Source organism: Choloepus didactylus, chromosome 12 (assembly GCF_015220235.1).
Source record: "Choloepus didactylus isolate mChoDid1 chromosome 12, mChoDid1.pri, whole genome shotgun sequence".
In the NCBI taxonomy this organism is placed as follows: domain Eukaryota; kingdom Metazoa; phylum Chordata; class Mammalia; order Pilosa; family Megalonychidae; genus Choloepus; species Choloepus didactylus.
This window is the reverse complement of record NC_051318.1, coordinates 7,730,111-7,757,206: the sequence shown is the minus strand read 5'-3', so window position 1 is coordinate 7,757,206 and position 27,096 is coordinate 7,730,111. Positions and strand designations below refer to the sequence as shown.

Genomic DNA, 27,096 nt, shown 5'->3' with positions numbered 1-27,096 from the left:
CCTCTGGGCTTCTCTTTTCCCAAGTGGCCTGAGCACCACTGACCTTTGCCCTGTCATCACAGGGCCTCTCGTCTAAGCTGGAGCAAGCTGGCTTCCCTCCTCTCCTCCTCTCTCTCCTTCCTTCCTTCTTTCTCCCTTTATTTTTTGGCCAGCATGATATTCTCTTCCCCAGGTCTGCTCTTAAACCCTGTGACACTGACAGAATCTGTATTGGTACAAAGATAATCTTGGTAACACTCAAATGTGAACTTGATTCTCCGTGCCTGAAGCTGTCTTTCCAAGTTCACAGGGATATACTGTCATTCAGCAAACCCCAATGAGTTCCACCTGTGTACCTGGGGTATGGGGGACAGAGAGATTATAACATGGCGGACAGGCTGACAAGAAGCGATGCAAACAAGGTGCCCTGTGGCAACTCAGGTGACCCTGCCAGGTAAATCGGAGAGAGACTTAATCTTGGAAGCGACATTTGAACTAAGCCTTCAAAGAAAATGGTTAAGCAAACATATTTGTGTGAAAATAGGTAAGGAAAACTTAATGTAAGTGTATGTTACTTTATTGAGACACTGAACCCAAGTTCTTGACTAATAGACCTGAGTTTCGTGTATATCAACAACTTATACCAACTTTGCCTACTAGAGAAAGTGAGACTTGCAACATGGTGCTTCCTTCATACGTTTATGAAAATGTATAAGCATAAAATATGTTTATTAGCATTCCCACCCAATTGGTAGTGGGTGGAAATAGCTTTCAGGGATGGGAAGCTGGGTGGTGTGGGTGGACATGGTCACTCTCCCTCCTACCTTGACCGGAGCTGTTAGTTTGGCAGCATCTTTTAGGCGGTGGTGATAGAGGACACTGGTTCCCAAGGTCCCAGCTCCTGAGTTACTGCAAGAGGTCTACAGCTCCATGTGTACTAAGCACTGTCTTGGGCTGCGTGTAGATGTGTACTATGATCAGATGTATATGGAGTACAGAGGTATTCCCATTTCTCTAATGTCTGTAAAATAGATTCATTGCTATGATAGTACAAAGCCACGTGAAGGTATTCTTGAAATCATAGTATTAACTCTTTGTCATTATGTATGCTCTTAAGCAACAAATACCAAAATAGAATTTCTATTATCTATGTTTTGGAGTGTGAGTGTGTATTTGGGGGGGGGGGGGCAGATTTTTTTAAAACTTTTGACGTTGATCTCAAAAGAGATCCTCCTAAGGTCTGATACGTGCTACAAGTTGGATGAACCTTGCAAACATTCTGCTAAGCAAAATAAACCAGATACAAAAGGACACATACCATATGATCCCACTTATATGAAATATCTAGAATGGGCAGATTCATAGAGACAGAAAGTAGATTAGAGGTTACCAGGGATCAGGGAGCAGGATGGGGTAGGATGGGGAAGATATTGCTTAATGGTACAAAGTTTCTCTTTTAGGTGATGAAAAAGTTTTGGTAATGGATGATGGTGATGGTAGCATAACATTGTGAATGTAATTAATGCCACTGAATTGTACATCTAGAAATTATTAAAATAGCAAATTTTACATTATATATTTGTGTTGTTACAACAGTAAAATTTAAAAAAATTTAAAAAATGGGGTGTCCTCATATTTGAAGAAACTGGGCACCACTGGCCTAGAGCTTTTATTAATTTGGCAAACGTTCAGCCAGCACGAAGCGATGGTCTGCCCTGTGGCTGTAGGTGTTGAGAGAAACAGAGAGACCATACAGCATTTCTGAAGCTTGCAGACTAGTGGGGGAGGCACTCAACCCGTCACTCATGAATGTGAAACTGGACAGTGTGATTGCACTATAGGAAGTAGTAGGACAGCAAAGCAGACGCGCTTTGTGGACATAGAACAAGGGTCCTGACCCGGTACTGGGAAGAAAGCTTCCCTGACGAAGTGACAGTTGAGCTGGGATTTGAATAATGAATGAGTGCGGCTGACACCGATCAGAGGCCCTTGACCACTTCCAGGCTCTCCAGTTCTTGTGAATCACCTGTGTGTTCTTCAGCATTCCACCCAGTGTGCAGCATTTGACACACTGTCAGCCCTCAGCTACTCTTGAGTGATGAACAAATAAAACGTTGAGTAGACATGTTTATACTGGGTTTTTCCCCAAGGGTGTTTGTTGGAACTGGTACCACCCATTTTCACTGCCTTAATTTCCATATTTGGATTTTAATTGGTTTCAAAAAGAACTTCAGATGACTTTTTAACTTTCACATATACATGAAATGCTTTCAAATGTAATGGCTGAATTTGTCTTCTTGTACAATCAGTTAAATCTATTGCTTCTTATATTGTTCTTTTCTTTTTTTTTGGTTCTCACCTATATTTTTTTATCCACTGCCCTATGAGCATGTTGTGGATAGTGTACTTTGAAGAGAAAATGTTTATTAGCCCTTACGAAGACAGTAGTCCCTTCATTTTAGCTGAATGCACATTTTGAAGCTGCAAATTGCAAATGAGACAGAGCAGTGCATTCATGTGACTCTTGATGAAGCTCCAGAGCCCCAGGCTGAGACCACCATGTACATCTCTTCAAGAGCAAAAGCTCTTTGGGTTGGGGGTGGGGTCTTGCATTTGACTTACAGAATATATCATATCAGTGGGTGGAACAGAAGATTGAAGAAGATGATTTGATCAACAAAATGGAAGTGTAGTCTTTCTAGGGCATCTAAACTGGCTAAAGTAAAAGCATTGTTTTTTCAATACATAACTGTTGCATGGTTTCTAGTCCTAAGTCAAATTCTGGGTCAGTGTTAACTTCCATACTAGAAAATACATGTATATGAATAAGGATAAGTAGTTATAAAATGCCCACCTGGAAGGTCAGTTAAGGCTTCTTAATGTAAACAGAGATGTAATAGGGAGAAGTATTCCTGTCGACCCTTACCACTACCTAGATTATTTTTGCAGAGATTTGGATGTAGTGCAAACCAAATCACATGCCCCAAATATACCAATTACATCTAGTAAATGTATGGTTGGTAGGTTGTCCCTCATTACCAGTATAATGAGTAGACTTTATTTTATTTCTAAATCCAGAGACTTGGAGCAGTATGTTCATTTTGAACATTTTATTATCTGTTGAGTCCCAAGATAGATACTAAAATATTTCAAATGAATTCCACAGTTTTTATCATGTGGTTCCCACGGAAAATGCAGAACCACTTGGAGCAGCAGGTTTCTAATGTTTTGGTCCGAGATGGATGTGTTAAAATGAAGAGCAAGAAGCACCACATGTTCAAGTCAGGAGAGCTCAGGGGAGTTTCCCCCTCATTTAAAGGCTGACACCTCTTCATCCCGTAAAGGGGGAATGAATGAGGAAAACAGTAACAGTAATGGCATTTCTTTGATGACATGTCAGAGCCACTAATAATTATTCTTACATGCATATTCTTTTTCTTTCTAGGAAAAGCCATTGACAAAATCTCTGCAACGTGGAGAAGACCCTCAGTTTGATCAAGTACGTGATGGGTTCTCTGTGTTGTATACGGGTTTTTATTTATTTCAGAATGCACAGAAGACCAGGTGTGGATGCTGGCTACGCATGAACTTCCTTACAGAGGATTCGGGTACATGATCTTAGGAAGTGTGTCTGATTTATCTCAATGCCTGTAGCACCTACAGTTTGGGCTTATAGTCAACAGTCAATAAATGTCTATTAATTTAAATTGGTAAGAACTGGAAAGCATTGGAATAATATGAGTAGCCCCCAATTAATTTGTTTCCTAAATCTTTGTAAACCAGAATTAAAGAAGCTGAGGAAAGGTAGTTTAAAGGAAATTCCATTCAAAATGTTTATTGGGATTCTGCAGAATAAATGGCACTGTGGGATAATCAGATCTCTGCACAAAAACTTAATCATGTTTTCATCCAATATTTTTTTTTAAATACCTACTATTTGTTTGACCCAGTGGTTAGGCACTGGTGATAGAAAATCTGGGACAAGTTTTGGCCCTTCAGGAATTAAGTCTTACGAGAGAGGAATCGTCTAAACAATAATTATAAAACAAGGTACTAACTTAGATGCAAATAGAGAAGATAATACATGACCAGAACAATTGAAGACAGAACAAATACAAAGAAAGCCCTCTGAAAATAGATCAGGACAATGCTGAACAGCAGGTAGCAAAGAGTTGAAATCAGGATCCAGTAGGGCATGAGGAAGCTGATTCAGGAAGACTTTAGGGGAGTTGAGAATTGAAGCATCAGAGGACATCAAAGGAAATCGGAGATGTGCTTGTGGTATTTCCCTAAACTTCTGAAGTCAGTGACAAAGAGGACGGCGTGCCAGAGACAAAACACCACTGGATACCATGACCTGAACTACTATGGCGTGTTTTGTGTTTATCGTCTTACCATCTTACAGAGAATACACACGGAGTACAGTTTCTGTAGGGCTTTGAAACTGCCTTCAGCGTGGAATCAAGAGGAAATTTCTCTGGCTGTTAAAGTCCACACTTGTGTGATCCAGAAATAGCAGGACTGACTGTGGAGTCGGAATCCGCCATTTTCTCTGAGCTGTTCTCTGAGGCTGGTGCTCACACCCAGCTCCCGAGGCCGGATGCCCCTGGGTTCACCCTGTGGTGGCCGAGCTGGCTGCTCTGTGGCACACTGGTGGAGTGGAGGATGGACAGAAGTCCCGTCTCCGTGTCCTGGCCCAGTCTCCTCTGGTCACATCATCCTTAGTTGTGTTGTCACCTGGCAGGTGCTGGGATGAACAGCAGCCCTGGGAGAATATGGTACATGATTCAGTGGTTCTTAAATTGTCCATTAGTAGAACAGTGTGTTCCGCAGAATGGACCAAGATGCTAAAATCAAATGCCAATGATCTTTTCCTAATTTGCAGGAAAAGTATATTTATTGTATAGAATTTTTGCCATTTTTAAAGTTTTTAAAACCCTTCATGTCTGTTATTCATTGAATGCTATACTCTAGCCATAGGATGATACAGGATTTAATACAAAATTAACTTACTTTAATTGGTCAGTATTTTGTGATGTTACACAGAGGGTACCCTGAACCCCAGTTGCTTGGCCACCTGAACTACTTGGAGAAATTAAACCATCAGTGGAGTTACTTTAAAATTATTCATTCCTGACAAGTCAGCCTTAGTACCATAAAATATGGACTGACTCCTCTGAGTAATTATTCAAATATTTATGTGTGAAGTTTCCTTCTTTGCATTTAGCAAGTATAATAAAATGCTTATGAAAAATTAATGTCTTAGCTATGAAGTATAAAGGACAGTCTCTTTTAGCCTATTTATACACAAGATGCCAAAATAAACATTAAGAAAACCTTTACAAAGTACATTTAGTCTTCCCCTCCATGCCCCCAAGAAAGAAAACACCAGCCTGAGCTGGTTCTGTGATTCCCTGCGTCCCCTTCCCATACTGTCCAGCCCCCAGCTCATCCACGGTAGAAGAATAGGGTCATTTAAATGCAACAAGGACATCTTTGTGGCGGTGTCTGCCCCCTCCAGCAGCAGCACAGCCGAGAATCCACCTCACCATCGGCCTGGCTGCCCGTAAATGAAGGAGGTGAGGAGCCAAGAAGCCAGCTAGGCCTGCCACCCTTCCTGAGCATAGAGGCCCTGGGCTTGGCGAGTCCACCCTTCCTTCCTGGAAGCCTGCGCTCCAAAGGGCCGTCACCGAAAGATGGAAAAAGCACACACATCCACCCCGGGCTGGCCTGCAGTCCTTCCAAGATGGTCTGGCTGAACGTGGCCATGGAAGGTGTGCCCAGTGCATGTAAGACCAGAAGTGGCTTCAGGGTGACTTTCTAATGGGCAGATAAATGATTCTAGCTGGGGTTTGAAGAACATGATTGACTTTCTCTGTGGAGAAGGTGGGTCACAGCTAAGTGAAATAGCTGAATGTCGTGGGCTACCCAGAGGTGTTGGGCGTCAAACTTGAATTTAGCTCTCCTTCCTGGGTCCGCAGTGAATCATGGTCTATCCCAGAGGAGGATTCTTGATAACCTTTCATTTTAGATCAGCTTTAGGCTGACAGAGAAGTTACAAAGATAGTACAGCGAGTTCCCAATGCCCTGCACTGATTCCCATATGTATTCATATTTGTTACAGTGATAACCGAGTTTCCTCTATGGGTACATTTGTCACGATTGAGACATCAGGACATTCATATTAACTGAACTCCGTATGTTATTTAGATTTCATTAGTTTTCCCTGGTGCCTTTACTTCTGTGCCAGAATCCCACATTCCATTTAGTCGTCATGTCTTCTTGGACTGCTCTAGACTTACACAAGGATTTTCACATTATTGAAATATAACAGTCAATGCTTTGGGATTTTTTTACATCTGTAATAATTAAAACAAAAGTAACACTGGTCAGGGACTCTGGGTCTGGATCTCTTTTTCCCCTGTGGGAGGGACCCCCTTCTTTTCCCCGCTTAAAACGTTTCAGATGGCAGTGACTTAGGAAAATAACCTTGCTGTGCTGGAGTAATTGAGAGAGAACTAGTAAACTACTCCCATCTCATACCATGATTCTCTCTCCTCCTAAAGTTTTCTCCTTTCTATCCATAGCTACAACCCGAAACTATGTCACGGCTGTGGATATTACAGTGTGGGAGGTAAAGGGATGGTTTTTAGACGTAATTAGATTTTTTCAATTAAAAAAAAAAGTGGTGACTAGAGTCACAGAGCAAGCTGTAAAAGCCTGTCTACTTAATTCATATTAACCTATAACTAAAGACAATGTACAGTTTCGTGTATGTATAGATGACCATCATTATAGGACAGAGAGCAAGAATCAAGAAATAGAATCTGAGGAAGGAACCAACCTCTTTTTAAAATCTTGGGCCTTCTTTGAAAGGTGACCAAGAAAGTCCTATTGTCACAAAGCACTTTCACTCCCTTTCTCTAGTTTCCTGCGTAATAAAAGGAAGTGAAGCTGAGCCTGCTTAACTTAAGAAATATTTTAAGTTAACTAAGGTTTTCCGTTTCTTCTGCACTTCCCCAGATCAGGCTGGGTCCCCACCTCCTGAATGGCTCCAATACTCTCATTCATTTAAGCCTGTGTGTGCGGAAACGCCTCTCGGCGCAAACCCCTGGTCCAGCCGACACATCGCTGCTGGGCTAAACCTCCCTAAATGCCATTTTCACGCACTGATTTCTCTATTCAGAAGTCTTCAGGGGCTTCCCATTTTCTAGAAAAGAAGATTGAAAATTTTCAGACTGGCATTGACTACCTTCTGGATTTAGATCCAACTTAAATTTGCAACAATGTTTTCCTCTACTCTGATACACCAAAGCCCCCACACCAGCCAGATATTTCTTCTTTTAGTCTCTCAAAACCTCCACCACATGAATCATAATCATTGTTATCAACAAACAGTTACTTTGCATCTTTACTGCCATCAGTCTCCTGCCTTGAGTCATTGCTTGCTGTCTTTCTAGACCCTCATCTCAAATTTCTACCCTTTCTAAAACAGCCCAGACAAAACCCTCCCTTCATTTCTCCAGAACCCTCCACCTGCTCTCTCCTCCTAGTGATCTGTCTCTCCCAAGTGCTCCTAGTTTCAGGGTGCATTTTCAATCACGTTATGCATGTGTAGACGCCCCAGGGAGCCTTGATCACACCCGGGGGTGTGTCGGGAGCTCCTTTCCATGGGTGCTTGTCACCTCCCCTTCTAGGAGCTCAGCTCCCTGGTGGCAGGTTCTGGTGGCTACCTGTGCTTCCCTTCCTTCTGTCATCTATTACTGTGCCTAATTATAACATAAGAAGCCATTAATTGAGCACCTACTATTTGCTGAGAACTGCAGTGGAGTTCCTTAATCTACTAAACCACGATGCTAGTAAAGCCCAAGTTCATAAATTTATTCCCTGAAGTCAATTCCCTCTCTCAGTTTATGGTCCAACATTGTAACTTCCACCACAACAAAGCTGATTTTTGTTTACCAGTATTTCTCAGATTAAGAAAGTAATATATTTCATGGTAAAAATAAAACATCAAAATTATAATAGAGGAAATAAAAATCACCTATAATCTTGTCATATACTTATAACCACTGTTAATATGCTAGTGTATTTATTTCATCCTGGTCTTATTTTATGTATAGGTGTATGTATATATACATGTGTATGTATATAGTATCTATATCAAATTGGGATCGTGCCAGTTAACTGGTTCTTCATTCTTTTTTTGTTCAACATATCATGAACATTTTCATGTCATTAAATATTTTGAGATGTGACTTTTAATGTTTTCATAGACAATCTAACAAATGGATGTGCCACAATGTATTAAGGCCTATACTTATAGTTGGACATTTAGGTTGTTTCCATTTTTTTTTGTTCTAATAAGTAATTCTATCCTAAATGTTGTTGCTCATCTCTTATTATGTCCTTGAGATACATTCCTAGCAGTGGGCATATTAAGAGTAGTTTTTATTACACTCTTTATATATGTGTTTCCAAATTACCTTCCAAATATGCCAATTTTTTCTTCTATCAACAGCATGGAAACATGCAGTTTACTGTCAGCACTGAGCGTTATAATTTGCTTATGCTATTTGTTAATTAAATGATTAAAACCTATCTCATTATTGTTTTGTATATTTTGGATATAAGACTTTTATCAGTTATATGTTATGCAAAAATTTTCTCCTTGTCTGAGGCTAGTCTTTTCATCATCATTTTACACAATATTTAACAATATTAAGAGCAGACTTTTAATTTTGACAAAGTCCCATGGATCAACTTTTTTGTCATGGATTTTGCTTTTGGTATCATATCTATGAAATCTTTGCCTTAACCCAAAGTCATGGAGATTTTCTTCTCTGGATTTGTTTTTTTTTTTCCCCAGAAGTTTTATAGTGTTCGGTTTCATATTTAGGTCTGTGACCCATTTTGGGTTAATGTTTGTAAATGGTATAAAGTATGGGTTGAAGTTCACTTGTTTTGTGGTCCTTAGTAAAAGATCAGGAATCTTTTGGGATAGATTTGCAAATTTTTCCCAAACAATGAAGGTAATTGCATGAATTAATGTATCTATTTGTACAACAAGTATTTTTGAGAACCTAAGAAATCCAAGGCCCCTTCTGAGGGGAAATCATTTCTTTGCAGACCCATCCTTAACTTCTAAGCAATTAGCATCTGATTTCTAGCATGAAAGGGGGTCAAAGTAATTCACTTTCTTGAACCACAAAGTTATAAGGAATATCTGTCAACACTAAGATGAGAATGAACTAAAAAGAATATTAAAGTCTGTGATAAATAAGAAAATATCATAGTGAAGATAGCGTGAAAGTTACTTGTAAAATGGAAGTTTCTTGGTCATTGGCGGTGCCACGAAAGCCTTTTAATCGACCATCTTTCTCTGCAGGTCATCAATTCTATGAGTTCCCTTTCTGAGTACTGCCTGCCGTCCATTCTCCGCACACTGTTTGACTGGTACAAAAGGCAAAATGGCATTGAGGATGAATCACATGAATACAGACCAAGAACAAGCAATAAATCAAAAAGGTACATTTGTTGTGGTGTAAGGACTGTGGTTTCTTTTTCTTTCCTTTCCCTCTCCTTCTTTTTCTTTTAAGAAACACAAATCACACCCAGCCCTTCCTGGTGACACTGCCCTTGCCTGCCGCCGTTGGCACGAGCTGGGTACCCACTTGCTGCCATGCCAGCTGCTGTTACCTGTTGAAACTTCATTCCCGACCTTGTTGCCGCCTCAGCGGGGACCGGGTGGAAAGGGCCTCAGCTCCCCCCCAGCCTGCCTCTGCCCCTTGCCCATTGTCCTCCCCACCACGCTGCCTCGGTGTTGGGGTCCTCCTTGGAGTGACCTTGGCTCAGTGGACGGTGGTGGGCAGGAGCCAGCCAGGTGTCGCCAGGCGCTGGGGCCGTGCTCACAGGCCTGGGATCTGTCCCCAGGGTCCTGGAGAGCAGACCTGGGGGTTGGAGTGCACCATCTCCAGCTTCCCTTGCAGCTGAGAGTTATTGTATTTGCTTGTTCTGTGGTCCCGTTCTCTTGTGGATTTGAAAAGTGGAACTCACCACCCAAGCATTTCAGCAGCCATAAAATTTAAGACTCTTATACAGTCAAATTAATGTGTATCCTCCAAGTTTTAGGTAAATATATATGATTTCAGATGTTTGAAATGAACCTCCTTAAAAAAGGTAGTGAATATAAGGAAGTTTAATACATGTACCTTTTTTAAAAAGGAGATTATTTGAAAAGCAGTTAGATTTTTCCCCATGAATCGGTTATGTATTTTTTATGCCTTTAAAGAAAACAAGCTGAAATTAATCACTCAGAAAATCAGACATTAACTACTTCTTGTGCATGGTTTACCCCTCTCAATTTTCTTGACAGTCCTAATACATTTTTTTAGAGACTTTTCTTGAAATGAAGGACCTGCAATTTTACCAAATTACATTTCATCTGAAATTGTGATTTAGTTTTATAATATGCTTGAGTTCGTGCAAGATTCAATCATTTATTTACCATCTTGTTGGGGTAAAAGATTAGGAAGATACTAATAACTCTTTAATATTGAATAGCTTTTTTGTTAAAAAAGGAATGTTTTTTCAATTAAGATATAATTCACATACTGTAAAATTCACCCTTTTAAAACATACAGTCAGTGTTTTTTGGTATATTAATGAGGTTATGCAGCCATCACCACTATCCAATTCCAGAACATTTTCAACATCTCGAAACTAAACCCCATACTCATTAGCAATCTCTCCCTATGAACACTTTTTGAATTTACCAAATATACAAGGTAGAATTTCAATTCTTTATCTTAAAATGATTCAGATTAATTGGTTCCAATTAATACATTAATGGGATCATATTTTTTCCCCATAATTTTAACTGCAAATGGGGAGCTGGGGTGATTTTAATAAGTTGAATAGAGTGAGTTTTAGTTTTGCTCTTCCCTTTTATCAGAATTTAGTTTTCAAAGCTAGAATTTTAATTCATTTATTTCTTTATGGATTGATAATGATGAACTTTTTATTCGTGTTAATGATAATTTTCAGGAGATCAGAGTGACTGCTGAGATCAAATACAGAATCAGGACAGTGAAATTAGACTCATTGGCATCTTAATTAGGCTTGGAACATTTGAAATAAGAGAATGTTTAGCGAAAGCCAAAAGAATGAGGGTTTCTAGAGCAAGATGTAGCTAATAATGTGGTTTTCTGTTATTAGCAAAAAAGGAAAGAGGAACTTTAGGGAAGAGCATAAACAACTGAAAATAGTCAAATGTGACGGGTGTGCATTTGGGTTATAATTTCTAAGATTAGTATAATATCAATATTTTAACAGCCAAATGTATTTTGTCATATGCCTCTGGCTCCTGACAGTTAGACCTCAAACCAGTAATAGAATTGAATTCATTATTGGAAAAGTTTATGTCTTGTACTTTATATGAAAACATAAATTGGCTTATTAAAAAGAATGGAATCAGTTTTTTTAAAATTTTCTTTTCTACAAAGAATTACTACTCTCCTTGGGACATTTTGAAGACCCTATCAATGATCCTGCACAATCAGTTTTCTCTTTCTTGCTGCTAGCTGTCTTTCAGAGTTTCTTCCCTTTATTTCCTGGCTCCTAATTCCATGGCATAACCTCTAAGTCATATTCCGAGAGCCCTTCATCCACTTTCCTCTCCCCCTGGAGGGCAGTGGCATTTTCTGGTTCTTTCAGGGATGATTTTTTCCCACTGCTCTTCCTCCTGGCAAACTGTCCCAAAGGATCTTAAATGAATGCGTCCCTTCCCTCTCGGTAAATTTCTCCTTGAAAGTCAAAACTGCAGCTTCCCTTGCTAACCCATTCTGTCATCCATCAGCCTTAATTTGACTTGGTCAAGGAGGCAGAGCTCCTCCAGAAATTCTTTTTATATCTTATATATCAGCTCCTTTATTCCTACTCCCCTTTGAATGAAGAGGAAAGCATTCAATACTTTACATGATTTATCATATTTAATATTTAAGCAAACCTGTGTATAAGTACTATTACTCCCATTTTATAAATTTGGAAATTGCTGGTAAGTAGAAGAGACGTAATTTTAACTCAGGATTGTTATTCTACACCAAAGCCAATAAATGCCCTCACCATTATTCTGTACTAAGGAACTCAGCAATCACTTCATTATCTTTTTCTATTCAATTCAAATTAGCCCTAAGTCACTGTGTAGGTAAGCGGAAAATGGAAAATGGGGTTGGAGGAGACAGGAAAGGGGCAGCGATGGGTGTAGACACATCTGTCCTTCTGACAGTGCTAATTCTGCTCCCCTCTTTTTTAAAAAAATGTATTGTGGTAACATGTATAACACAAAATGTCTCATTCTAACCATTTTTCAGCATATAATTCATTGGTATGAATTACACGCACAATGTTGTCCTATTATTGCCACCTGTCATTACCAAACTCTTCATCACCCCAAACAGAAACTCTGCAGCCATTAAGCAATAACCCCCACCTCATCCCACCTCCCTGCCCCTGGTAAGCTCTATTCAATTTTCTGTCTCTCTGATTTGTTTATTCTAGATATTTCATATATGTGGAATCATAAAATATTTGTGTCTAGATTATTTCATTCAGCATGTTGTAGCATGGATCAGAACTTTGTTCCTCTGTTATGGCTGAATAATATTCCATTGTGTGTATATATATGTGTACATTTTTATCACATTTTATTTATCCATTCATTTGTTGATGGACACAGGTTGTTTCCATCTTTTAGTTATTGTGGATAATGCTGCTATGGTCATTGGTGTGCAAGCATCTGTTTGATTCCCTGTTTTCAGTCCTTTTGAGTATATACCAAGAAGTGGGAGTACTGGATCATATGATAATTCAATGTTTGACTTTTTGAGGAATTACCAACCTGTTTTCCATAGCAGCTACCTCACTCTACATTCCCACCAACAATGTACAAGGGTTCCGACTTCTCTGTATCATCTCTAACACTATTTCCCAGTTTGTTGTCATTTAATAATAGCCACCCTGGTGAGTTGAAGTGGTATCTAATTGTAGGTTTGCATTTCCCTAGTGACTAATAATGTTGAGCATCTATTCATGTGCTCATTGACCATTGGAGAAATGTCTATTCAAGTCTTTTACCCATTTTTAATTGGCTTGTTTGTCTTTTTGTTGTTGAGTTGTAGGAGTCTTTTAAATATTCTGTATATTAAGCCTTTATTGTGTATGATTTCCAAATATTTTCTTCCATTCTGTAGGTTGTCTTTTTACTTTCTTGATAATGTCCTTCAAGGCACAAGAGTATTTTGATGCAGTCCGTTTTATCTTCTTTTTCTTTTGCTGCCCATGCTTTTGGTGTCCAGTGCCCAATCCAAGATCATGAAGATTTTTTTCTCTATGTTTTATGGGTTAACTCTTATATTTAGGTCCTTGATCCATTTTGATTTAGTTTTTGTATATGGTGTGAGGTACGGATCTAACTTCATTCTTTTGCATGTGGAAATCTAGTTTTCCCAGCACCATTTAATGATGAGACTATTCCTTCCCCATTGCATGTACTTTGTACCCTTGTTGAAAATCAATTGGCTGTAAATGTTTGGATTCATTTCTAGACTCTTAATTCTCCTTCATTGGTCTGTCTATCTTTATGCTGGTACCACATTACTTATTAGTGTAGCTATGTAGTAAGTTTTGAAGTCAGGAAAAGTGGGACCTCCAACCTTATTCTTTTTCAAGATTGTTTTGTCTATTCAGGGCCCCTTGAGATTTCATATGAATTTTAGGATTGGCTTTTCCATTTTTGTGAGTGAGTCTACTGGAATTTCGATAGGGATTGTATTGAATCTGTAGAGCACTTTGGGTACTGTTGACATATAAACAGTATTGTCTTCTCATCCATGAACATAGAATGTCTGGTCTTTTATTTAGGTCTTCTCTGCTTTCCCTCAGCTGTGTTTATAGTTTTCAGTGTACAAGTCTTTCACCTCCTTGGATAATTTTATTCCTAGACAATTTATTCTTTTAGATGCTATTGTAAATGGAATTGTTTTCTTATTTTCCATTTTGGGTCTTCATTGCTGCTCCCCTCCTTTCTTTTAACTCAGTTTTATTGAGATATATTCACATTTCATACAATCGTCCATGGTGTACAATCAACTGTTCACAGTGTCATCATATAGTTGTGCATCCATACCCCAATCTATTTTTTGAACATTTTCCTTATACCAGAAGAAGTAAAAATGAGATTAAAAAATAAAAGTAAAGAAGAACACCTAAATCATCCCCTCTTACCCCCCATTTTTCATTTAGTTTTTTTGTCCCCATTTTTCTACTCATCCATCCATACACTGGATGAAGGGAGTGTGATCCACAAGGTTTTCACAATCACACTGTCACCCTTGTAAGCTACATTGTTATACAAACATCTTCAAGAGTCAAGGCTATTGGGCTGCAGTTTGATAGTTTCAGGTATTTATTTCTAGCTATTCCAATACATTAAAACCTATAAAGGGTTATCTACATGGTTTGTTGAGTGCCCACCAGAGTAACCTCTCAACTCCATTTGAAATGCTGCTCCCCTACTTTTCAATAAATGTAAATGATTCCACTTTGCCTACCCCACCTCTTCCTCCACATGCTTTGTTTTACTCTTTCTCTCCTCTACTATCCCTTCTCTTCTGCTTTCCTTTCACTAAATCTCAAGTGGCAAAAGGGTAAGTGGAAAAGGACAGGTTAGGAAAGGAAGGAAGGAAGGAAGAAAATTCTGACCCTTTCTCCCTACTTCTAGTCCTGTCCCAGTAGGGAATAGTACTATTTCCTTACATTCTTAGCTCCTCATGAAGGCTTTCCCAAGCATCACTTCTTTTGTTGTTTGATGCACACCTCCAGTATGGAAACCCTGCCTTGTGTTTGCATCACATTTTACAGGTGATAGAATTCTTGGGTTGAAAGGAAAGGTACCTTAGAAAAGTCCACAAGATGAGGACAGAGATTCACAGATAGCTCTGTAAGTTAATGTAGCTGAAAATGTAAATTTGAAGTCAAATATCCTGCCTTCAAATCCGATGTTTGTCTTCTGCACCATACCTGTAACAGGAACAGCTTTTGCAAGTACTTAACACTGCAGTCTTGTGGTAATAACAAAATTGGTTTGCAATCCATTGGGGATGCGTCCTAGATTTTTGATGAATTATATCACTCTGAGAATATCTTTAGTGATTTTAATTTGGATATTTTAAATTTTTCAGTGATGAACAGCAGCGAGATTATTTAATGGAAAGACGGGACCTCGCCATTGATTTTATTTTCTCTTTAGTATTAATAGAAGTTTTGAAACAGGTAGGTAATTAAGCTATTTAACTTTTTTAACACTCAGTTTATTAAATCACTCATGAATTCTGGATATATTGGGTGATAGTAATTATGTTTACTGATCATTAAAGGTCAAACACAGTTATTGGAAGTACCGTTACTAATTTGATCTTTAATGTTTCTTCCAAGTTGAAAGCCGTATTTCTTTTTATTTTTTTCAGATTCCACTTCATCCTGTTATAGACAGTTTAATCCATGATGTTATTAATTTGGCTTTCAAGCACTTTAAATACAAAGAAGGGTAAGGTTATTTTTCACCTGAGAATTTGGAGGAGGTTGGGTGTTCAAGCTAGATGGATAGTTTGCTCTTGGCGGATGACCAGATGTCCCTAATTGTCTGATCACGTCACCTAGGTACCTGGGTCCCAACACGGGCAACATGCACATCGTGGCCGACCTGTACGCAGAAGTCATCGGAGTGCTGGCACAGGCGAAGTACGTGAGCCTCAGGACCCTTTACATAAGGACAGACTGGCCTCTTCTACACCCACCCTGAACCTAGGAGGGGGTTGTGTGTCAGGTGACGGGGAGCCGAGCTTCTTTTTTCCCACGTGTGCCTTATCTCTGAAACTAGTCTAGAAGCGCCTCCACGCAAGTACCACATCTTTTTTCCACTGTGATCTTTTTCACTTTTCAGTTAGGCCAGATCCTACCCAGGGCCTATGGATTTCAGTCTACCTCTTCAAAGAAACCCAAGGTCTAACCAGATCAGTTTTTTCTCAGCCCAAATGTTCCAAAGCTTATCAGTCTTGAAAGTTTTGTTTTCTATATTCTGTGAGTGGGTGGTGACGATATATCATCCATGAGTGGGAAAATTCCATTCTGGCATGTCCCTTTACTATTGACCTAACTTAACTCAGCTGAGCTAAATAAGTCCCAGGCTCTGTCACCCTGTCATGGAAACAAGTTGGGGGTGGGGGATGGGGTTGCTAAATTTACTTATTTGGCCTCATAATACTACTTAGCAGGCTAGAACAAAGTAGTGTTAGACTTTTAGCAATAATATACTTTTTCCAAAGATGATGCCCACCCGACTCATCCTTCTTCATCTTATCCAACCTGGAGGCAAACAAAGCAAGATCTAGTGCCTTTAGTGTACACAGAATGAGCCAGAGAAAGAGTGAGAATTCAAACTGGGAGGCCAGCTCACAGCAACACGGATGCCAGAGCCTTGTGAGATGATTTCTTCATAGACAGAGACAGATATTTATCTCCACGAGATAGAGGCTCCTACGTATAAAGCAACCCCCTCAAAAAAAACAAAAATTACTCACCAACCTTACCTAGCCAACACATAGTCAAGAATCAGGAAATAGACACCCCCACACCAGAAAAAACTCCTTTCCATGATTTATTTAATCTAATTCAGTTTTTCTATTAAGCCCTGCCACCTATTAGCCCTATGTAATGCATCTGGGTTAGAAGGAAGAAAAGGCACTGCTGGTGGTGGATACTGATGCTGGTGGTAGATATACTGATGCCAAGGAGAATGGCTCAAGGACTAACAGCAACAAGAAAGAAGGAAAAACCGAAGGAAAAAAAAGAAAAGAAAAACTGGCCAAAGCACACATAAAAACTAAACACTAGAATTTATCTGGGCCATTTTGCATCAGACTATATATTATACTTTTATTGTAGCATTTTATAATAATTACAGTTCATTAATATAATAAAGGTATAATGCATTTTGAAGAGATTTCCATTTCAAGTGAATAATAAAAGTATTAGCATTTTGAAGAGATAATCTGCAATTATCTGACAAATTAATTCATGTGTATCTACCTCGTTCCTAGAAAAGACCAGAAGAGTGAGGTGCTGCAATGCATATTTGCTGATATGTCAACCCCTGAAAACCCCAACATGCTCCTTGGCAGTTAGTCCTACCATAATTCTTTTATGCTATCATTTGGAAAGTTTAATAAGCCAAAAAATGGCTTTTTGTGTCTTTCTTAGTTTTCATGGATTTTGCACAATGATATTGGTTACTGTGGAAAGACCTTCCTCGGCCACGTTGATTCAGGATTGGTTGTCAATGAATTGAGAGCAGCATTCTAAGGTGTAGGGATTTCCACATTTGGTCAGATTTATGTTCTACTAAGCCAGAGTTTTCTTGCCAACCATGGCTTTTAACATTTTTCTAATGTCAATATTGGTCCCATTTCTGCATGAGTACGTGTAAAAAAATGCCTCCATTTGGTCACTGCCCCAGTCACCTCTAATCCCTAGAGAAGCCTCGGCCAGTCTTTAAAGTAATCGCAGACTCAGATAGCCTAGGCTGAGGTGTAGTCAAGCCAGTGTCACACCACAAATTAACGCATCGCTCCCTTCTCCTGACAACACCTAGAACATTCCTTTATCATTGCCATAGTGACGTCAGCTTCCTTTGTTCTCAGGAAGGAAAAATAAAATAAAATTTATGTTTGTCTGGCACAGTACAGTTTTTTTTTTTAATAAAGTTAAGGAGTTAATGTCACAGCTCTAATTTTCGATTTTAAATCTAGCCCCCAATGGTAACAAAGCATAAGACGTATTTTCCTTATTATGACTTCAGTTATTAATGCTTAGATTGGTCTTTACGTTTTAGCAGAATCACTCTTTTCAGTCTTACTAGTGATAATGCAGCTTAATTCCTGTTGTTTAGGAATTTTACTGTTAAGAGATATTCACACTTAGTATTGAGCTTTTCAAAGTCAATTAATTTGAAATTAGTTTTCTTTAAAGTACTTTGGTTAAGATCTAGCATATTCATTTAAATAGTGATAATTGTTTCTAAGATTCATAGATTTTAAAACTTCTTTCTCTTTGTGACATAATTTTAATATATACTATATATTCTTATATTCTTGCTTTTATAATATACACTTTACATTATAAAGCAGATATTTATTTTTATGTTTATTTTACAGAAAATCAAAAACTGAATAATCATTTAGCTACTGTATTCACTTAAGTTTAATGGCATGGGTATTGAAAAAAATTAATTTTCCTCTAAAATTATTTCAAGGGACAATAGAGTTATCTGAAAATAAATTGTTAAATTACTTTTAAAGTAAAATAACATTTTTATGTCATGTGGAACTTTTTAAAGTAAAAGTTAGCCATATTTATTTTTAAATGAGGAATAAATAGATTTACAGCCGCTACTCATCAGAAAGTTGATACAGTGAGTTATACAAATAGTCTGCCTCTCCCTAACATTCCTTGTTATAGTCATAGATTAGAAATGGAAAACAGACTTTCCAAAGTATTATATGGTCTTTAAAACTATACAATTCTGACCTATAGTATAACTTTTTCCCTTTAAACTCTTACAATTCAAATTCAAACTACAGGCATTTTTTAAGTGCTTAAAAATAATTTTAATTAAAACATAATTTTTGGAAATCCAGTTTGAAGTTGCTACATTTTTGTCATTTTGATTGAAAATGCCACTTCCATTGTTCTCCTGTTGCCATTTCTGCTTCCTGCCCTTTCTCCATCTCTGTCTGAAGATGCCGGCACCCTCCACCCCAACTCAAGGCTTCCTGAAGTCTCCTCTGATTTCCCAGCTGAAAAGAGTCTCTGGGCCTCCAATGCCCTGTAGCCTTTTAAAGTAAATTACTCACACAAAAGGCAGCGTGAATTAGGAGAAAGTGGTGGGACCGGAATTAGGAGAAAGTGGTGGGACCTGGGGCTCCGGGTCTCCCTGAAGGGTCAGAGAGGCCCAGAGGGGCCCGGGCATGGATGTTAGACCCAGGGCTGCTCCATGCCAGCAGGCCCTGGAGGTGGCAGATGACAGTGTATTATTATCGATGGGGCTCAGTCGTGTGGCTGGGTCGATGCTACCTGGTTTTGTCTTCCCAGTTGACTGTAAACCACCCCAGCAGAGCAGGGTCTCCATTTCATGGCCCATGACTGGAAATTCCTGGAATTTGCATCGCAAGTCCTGGGTTCGAGCCTCTTCTGGGTCACTGTGATCTTCCAAATATGTTTCTTCCTTTGTGAAAGGGACATGCATTCATTGCCTGACTCACAGGATGGTTGTGAAAATAAAAATGTAAAACGCTATAGCATGTATACAGCGTAAACATCATACTGATGTGCCTTTTTATCCCTAAACCCATCAAAACCAGTGGCTTCTCAGACTTGAGTGCGGCGGAATCACCTGGAGGGCTTGCTGAGAGCCAGGTGGCTGGGCCCTTCCCCAGAGCTTCTGATTCCATGGGGTGGGCGGGAAGGTGTGCGCTTCTGGTGGCTTCCCAGGAGATGCTGCTGCAGCTGGTCCAGGGACCCCAGTTTGAGAACCACTGCTCTGGATGTAATGTGCATGTTGTGGAGATTAAGAGCAGAGGGATTCACAAGGGTGCAAATCCCAGCTCCACCACCGGCCAGCTGTGTGACTTAAAAGTTACAATTCCCTGCCTCAGTTTCCTCCTCGGTCAAAGGATATAAAAGTAGTACCCTACTCACAGGCTTGTGAGATTAACTGAATTTCTCTATGTCAAGTGCACTCAACTGTCCCTGGCATATAGCAAGTGCAGAATGTTTACTTGCTGTCATCACTATCATCATCATCCATTTTTTTTCTTTAAGAAGTAAAAAAGAATGATGACACTGGGCTTTAGAATTCATATTCTAAAATGTTCAAGTTTGTAGTTTCAAAAGCCTCAGATCAATGTTACCTGACACGGAATAGATTATTGTAAATATAATGAATAAAGTTTGTATTTAATTTTTGCTGATTCCCTAATCTGAACAATTAATACCTAATTTTGCAGTAAATCCCCATGATCTATTACCTCAAATTAAATATGACTAGTATTTTGAATCAGATTTTCATATTTTAGGGATGCCCTAATGAGCCAGTTCAGGCTTGTGTCCTGAAAGCGGGTGTTTTGTGGAAAGCCACAACGTCACCACCAATGAAGAAGATGCCCTAAAATACCCTCCCTGCCCCAGCAGCCCATTGGGGGACAGCTCATTCATAAAGTATTTAAATCTTCTTGAAGCTTTTAATATTTCGAGCCCTGTTGCCTTCATAAACTCCTTTTTTGTAGTGAAATACATACAGCAAACACAGAAAGTCCCTACAACATAAATATACATTTGAGCAATATACAGTGAAGAAAATGAGTACATGTCCCCCCCCCCACTCTGTCAAGAACTACTCCCTGTTGGGGTCCGAGACACCCCTCACACCCCACCTGACAATCGTCAGTCCCTTCTTCTGCCTTGTGGTGAAACAATACCCATGTGTTTGCCACCTACGTTACTTGTCCTGAAATTTCTATTTTGAGGTATCAAGAGTTGTTCCAGACTTCAGGGATTCTTTCCGTTTTCCTTTTACTTGAATAATCAAAGTCGCCCTTTCCGTCAGGCCTTGCTCCGAGCTGACCCTTTTCAGCTATGTGGAGCATCAGGCTAAGAGTCCCAGAAAAAAAAATGCAATAGCCTCAGAATGTTTTCCTTGTTTCTTTGTTTTAAACTGAATCAAAACAGCCATCTCAGAAGTAATTTAGATAAGCTGCATGTAGCTACCCTTAGGTACTCTGAAGATCTGCTACTGCTTTCTGCCCTCTTTGCCTTAAAATCTATTCTTTTTTCTAAATTCTGTATGGTATTTTATTGTCATTGTAGCTACTATTATTTTACTTTCAAACAATGCAAATACTTTATGTTCCTTGGGGATAGAGACTGTCTTTTCTTCTTTTCCTTTTTTTTTTTTTTTTTTGGTACCCACCAGGTCAAATTGTATAGTCTCCATGTGTGTTGTAGAGAGCCTATTCATATTTTAGATATGATTTGAATTTTACCATTTATTTGATTTTTCTTTAACCTAAAAAATATATTCTTCAATAATCATTAGCCTAAAACTGTAAAACAACATTAGTATATTTTACAACAATGGAAATGGCTGAAGTTGTAGAACTGACCCGTGACATTCTTTAAAATTTGTTCTCTAACAACTTGTGAAATTGTACTTTGAAGGTTATCACTGTTATGTATATATGTTAAAGTTCACAATAAAATATATATATTTAAAAATTAAAATTAAAAAAAAATAGTATCAGGACTAGCAAGTACTGAGGTAGCCTATTTTAGGGGTGGAAAGATCACCAACATTAGGGCCAATGAGACCTGATGCCTGAGCTGAACCCAGACAGTCAGCTCTTGCCAGCTGGGGACCGTAGGCAGATAGCTTGCCCTCTCTGAGCCTCTGTCACCTCACTCATAAAATGCGGATAATGTCCAAGTCCCAGAAGTGCTGCTCAAGGATAGCAGAATGCATGGAGAGCAGAAACTCTGGGGTCAGATGCCTGATTTGAATTTTGGCCCTGCCATTTATTTGCTGGGTGCCTTAGGTAAATTACTTAACTTCTCTAGGCACCAGTTTCCTTATCTTAGAAATGAGGATAAACAGAAACTTAACTCTATCATTGTCGTGTTGATCGTGTTGGATAGAGTCAATAAATATAAAGTGTTTAGGATAATAATAATAATAAAAACAACCACAAAAAAACTTTAGGAATGGGTGTAGGTATATTGCTTGTCATTATTTGGAATACAAATCCAAAATCATTTGCTGTCACTGTTAGAAATAGCTGACCTAGCATGCTATTTCTCAGATGCTCACAATTGGATATCCAAGCCCCCTGGGTCTCAACGTATGTTGGAAACTGCAGATTCTGAGGAAATGGAGCTTTTCATCATGCTCAGTTTAAGAGCCTGGCCATTTTGAGAGCATCTAAATAACCGTGTATCTGCTCCGAAGCCGGAAGGAGATGTTGAGCATCTTATACAATAAGAGAGGGGAGGAGAAAATCGAACACATTACCAAATGGCAAACAGCAAATCCTTACAAAATGAGGTCATTACCCTTCAGCTCATTCAAAGGATCACATCACTTGTTCTCTGTCACTCTTAGATGCTTGAGGCTCTGTTACAGTGGCTTTCCTACCCATTATTTGATAAATAACATGTTCTCTTAGATTCCCTGCTGTAAAGAAGAAATTTATGGCAGAGCTGAAGGAATTACGGCATAAGGAGCAGAGTCCGTATGTGGTTCAGAGCATCATCAGCTTGATAATGGGGATGAAATTCTTTCGAATTAAGATGTACCCAGTGGAGGACTTTGAAGCTTCTCTCCAATTTATGCAGGTAACGTCCCAGGCAGGAGAGCCAAAGACTATCAACTGGAGCAATTCCTTACCTCTGACTCTCAAATAATTATTGTTTCATTTGTTCGAGGTTTTCCCTTGTGGTCTGTTCTGCCTAGCTGAAACCGGGGGCAGTAGTAACTTTTCATTTTTGTGTTGCACTGCAGGAATGTGTTATCATGCTTAATTCCTCCATTGCTAAATTAATAATCTGTATAGAAAACAATACAATAGCTTTAAAAATACATAATTTGGAGTAAAACAAACATATTTGTGCCCAAGTCCAAGATTTCTAGAGGCATTACTTCTTGTTCTCTTGCCATACAATTAATTTATGTTAACAAGAAGATTCCATTTGCAGAAATTTAATTCCCAAATTAAATTTAATAACTGAACTTGTTCTCTTATCATGGTATCATTCCAATACATACATGAAAGCAAGATAATATACTGAAATAATGCACTAAAACTGATCCTAAGATTTTTAAACTCTGGATATATAATAAATCAATTTAAAGTTAAAAAATAAAAAAATAAATAAAAAAAGACTGACCTAGAATGTGAAAATCCATTCACTTGTCAGTATGGAAAAAATCCTACTTTCTTCTCAATAATTAATGATGTGCTTTGTAACAACAACAAAAAATAGTATCAGGCACATCATTTCATTTTAAAACTTACATATTAGCTTTGGAATAGGGTGTACAGTGGGATGTCTTGTCAACTATTTTTCCTCTTTTTCACTTATTGGCTACATATTGCTCTGTCAATGCAATTGACCTGATCTTTTTTACTTTTTAGAATTGATAGCATGGAGTTGGCTTTATTGACATTCATAGGTGCAAGAACTTTAATTGGATGAAGAAATAAGCCTCTTTCACTCATACTGTAGAAAGGAATCTTAGCTAAAAATCAACCAGACGGTACAGATTTACATGTTTATTGCACAGTTTTCAACATCGTGTACTAATAAAAGAATTCTAACAGGAATTTATCAGAATGTGCAGCTCTATTAGCACTGACACACCTTTAGTATCTGAAAGGAATTTTTTAATGCTACTGTGAATTGGGTTTAGATGAGGATCTTAATAGGGTTTAAGAATATAGCTGTACCCCCTTCACATCCACTAGGATGGCTATAATCTAAAAGACAGACTATAACAAGTCTTGGCGAGGATGTGGAGAAACTGGAACCCTCAGACACGCTGATGGGACTGCAAAATGGTGCAGCCACTTAGGAAAACAATCTGGCAGTTCCTCAAGGGTTAAACGTAGAATTATCATATGACCCAGCAATTCCACTCCTAGTATGTACCCAAGAGAAACAAAACATATGCCCATGCAAAAATTGTGCATGATTATTCATTGCACCTGTATGCATGATTGCCAAAAAGCAGAAACAAAGTAAATGTCCATCAACTGATAAATGGTTAAACAAAATGCGATACATACATACAATGGAATATTATTTGGCAATTAGAAAAAGGAAGTGCTGATACATGCTGCAACATGGGTGAACCTTGAAAACAGTGTGCTGAGAAAGAAGCCAGTCACGAAGGACCACTGATTATATGATTCCATTTATATGAAATATCCAGAATAGGCAAATCTTTAGAGACAGAAAGTAGATTAGTGATTGTCTAGAGCTAGGGAGTAGGATTGGGACACTGCTAAGAGGTGTGGAGTTTCTTTTGGGGGTGAAGAAAATGTTCTAAAATTGATTGTTGTGATGGATGGATAAAAAAATGCTGAATATACTGGAAATCACTGAATTGTACACTTTAAAAGGGGAAATTGTATGGTATATGAATTATATTCCAATAAAGCTGTTAAAAAAAAAAAAAGAAAGAAAGAAAAAGTGCAAAGTTTGAATTCAAGCCCCTTAGCAAGTCACATTAAACAGCCCCCATTCTCTGTTACCGTATCTGAAAAGTGGTGATAACGACTCTAGCTATAGAGTGGTTTTGTGAATTCACTGAAGTAATCCACATAAAGCCTGGCACATGGTAAGCACACAGTAACTGTTAGCTATTCTTATTATCCCTCTTGTATTAATAATTCACATATCTATGTACTTGGATGATTACCTGGGAGAGTATTTTCATACATGTGCAATATAACGTAGGAAAAATGCCACAATCCTTCTGGGAACTGGAAAGTTCCTTGTGGTCCTGGTAAAACAGTCCCAGTGATTTTCCATGCTGCTGTTACCAACTTCAGGTTGAGGTCTTAGTGTGAAATTGATAGACTGAGGACGTTAGGGACCTGCTTTGTCATGGTCCCAACATTTACAAATGGTAATAGCTGATGTGGGTATTAACATGTTATCAGATACACACTTGGCATTGGACTCTTTCCCATGAAAACAATACCTGCTCTAGACCATGGCAAGTTACCCCCAAAATAAGACCAGAAAGCAGAAAGGCTGGCAGGTTTCTGAGCAGACCAACTTCCCCCCAGAATGTATTCCTGTGCACCCCTGTCGTAGGCTGGAGCCCACAGACACGGGCAGCCTGGCTTGAGGAGCTCCAACGGTTTCCTCCTCTGAGTGGGGAGGGGATGCATCCCAGGCTTGCTTATGAAACGGTCTAAATAATAAACACACCTAAAATGTCAGGGAGAACAAGTAAACAGCTCTGTGCCCAGCTGTCAGGCATAGGGCCTAAATTAATAAATTTAATGTCTTCTGCCTGTTCCCATGTTTACCTTCCCACGTTTGTGGGCTAGTTAGGAGCCCAGGGCCCCACACACATAGGGGCTCAGTAGAAATTTGTTGACAACGAATGACTGACTTAATGAATGAGTGATTCCGTGAGTGAATGCCTGCTTGCTTTGTCCTCTCAGTGTAGTGATTTGAGTTGGAATTAGGAGGGAAAGAAAATCAGCCTTGTCAGATGGCATGGGCATTGTAGGATTACATATGAATGTTTGAATCCAGTGATTCTTTAGTAGGTTATTTGGTATGTTATTTTAATATAGTCACTGAATTAAGAGTGATTTGTTTAAATGTGTTTAAATACTTTTGTGTGTGTGTGTGAACATTTCAATCTCCTCCCCCTCTCAACTCCTTTTCTGCTTCCTAGGAATGTGCACATTATTTCCTCGAGGTCAAAGACAAAGATATTAAGCACGCCTTGGCTGGGCTTTTTGTTGAAATTCTTGTCCCAGTTGCTGCCGTGAGTTACTTTTTTTTATTTTAAGAACTTCTTCTAATTGGATTAGCAAGTCAAAGGCTTGATTCATATAATATTACCGTGCATCTCTATTTCAGGCTGTTAAAAATGAAGTGAATGTTCCCTGCCTTAGAAACTTTGTCGAAAGCCTCTATGACACCACGCTGGAACTTTCTTCTCGAAAGAAGCATTCCCTGGTTAGTAACTATGAACAAATCCAAGAGAAAAAAAATCTATGGAGACTAAAATTCCTAAGCAGAAATCTCTGAGAGTCGTGAGGGTTCCATATGGGAAAATTGCCTGCAGCCCCCTCCAAAGAGGCAGCATTTCAAAATTTGGAGCTTGTGTTTCATATTGACTGTGACTGAATCTCTGTCATCTAAGAGGCTGAGACCATGTCCCCTCCAGAGGCCCTTCTGGTCCTGTTGTTTAGTTTTAACATGGGCTTAACTTGATTTTTTTTTAATTTCTGAGAATTTGCTTCCAATCTGAAGACTAAAGTTTCTAATCACAGTTTCTCATCTCAATCTCCATGTGTCTTCACTGCATAATTCTTAGACTGGACTTCGGAATCAAAATGGAACCTGGCAGGAAAGGGTGTTGGGAAACAGGCAGGAAAGATTCTCAGAAGGCTGGGAAAACAGTTCTTGGGAAGCCCTTGGTATTGAAAGGTCTTTTAAATTGCCACACTGTTTTGTCCTCTGTGGCCAAGCTCTGGGTTGTGAATCGGCCAGTGGTTTACCAGCTGTCGTCGTGACAGTCTGGGAGGTGGCTGCTTAGGTAGCTGGTTACTAGTAAGGCTTACGCGAGTCTTCAAAGTATGAATGCTGCCGCCATCTTTGAGCACGTATTTGGGGTTGCTTTCCCTGCAGTGGGCATGAGTTTGCTCATTTATCTACTTTCTCTGATTTGGGGTCCACTGTGCAATTGCATGCACTTTTTTTTTTTTTTTTTAGATTACTGACTAGAATTAGAGTTGCATTCAAAAGTCAGTTTAAAACTAAGTTAATAATTGTTAAGCACTGAATCTCATTATGACATTGTTTCTTGCTAATGCAAATTAATGGATGAGTCAATTACATTTTTAACTCTTCATTAGCTTAATTTATTGGGAGCCCTAGATAAAGATGTGTGCTATCTGATTTAGCAAAATGGTAAGTGATTCTGGCTGCATATTTTTGCGGGGTGGCCACCCATTAGCTTCTCTGACATCCCCAGTTTCTGTGGGAGACCAGTCCAGTCGGCAAGGAAAGCACAGGGGCACCTCTGTTTATTTGGTCATAAGCAAATTCCTCCTGCGGTTAAATTTGTCTTGGTAGAGTTTACCAATGCAATAACAATTTCTTTTAGGAATCTTCCTTAATTACAGGAAGGTTGTAGGCAAATGAAAATATATACGCCTACCTCTAAGACAGGAAAAACTAGTAGATGTTTATAAGCACAAA

The 27,096-nt window shown here is 38.9% G+C and overlaps 1 protein-coding gene across 6 annotated transcripts in view; it reads left to right on the top strand.

Moving 5' to 3' along the window:
• The window catches only part of FRY (FRY microtubule binding protein), a 432,465-nt gene that overhangs the window by 249,065 nt on the left and 156,304 nt on the right, over nt 1-27,096 (top strand). For all 6 annotated transcript variants that reach the window (XM_037799978.1, XM_037799979.1, XM_037799974.1 and 3 more), the window contains 8 exons: nt 3,425-3,478; nt 9,368-9,507; nt 15,219-15,309; nt 15,504-15,583; nt 15,697-15,777; nt 22,311-22,479; nt 25,562-25,654; nt 25,750-25,848. In XM_037799978.1, coding sequence (XP_037655906.1) covers nt 3,425-3,478; nt 9,368-9,507; nt 15,219-15,309; nt 15,504-15,583; nt 15,697-15,777; nt 22,311-22,479; nt 25,562-25,654; nt 25,750-25,848 — 807 coding nt within the window. The remainder of the gene's footprint in view (nt 1-3,424; nt 3,479-9,367; nt 9,508-15,218; nt 15,310-15,503; nt 15,584-15,696; nt 15,778-22,310; nt 22,480-25,561; nt 25,655-25,749; nt 25,849-27,096) is intronic.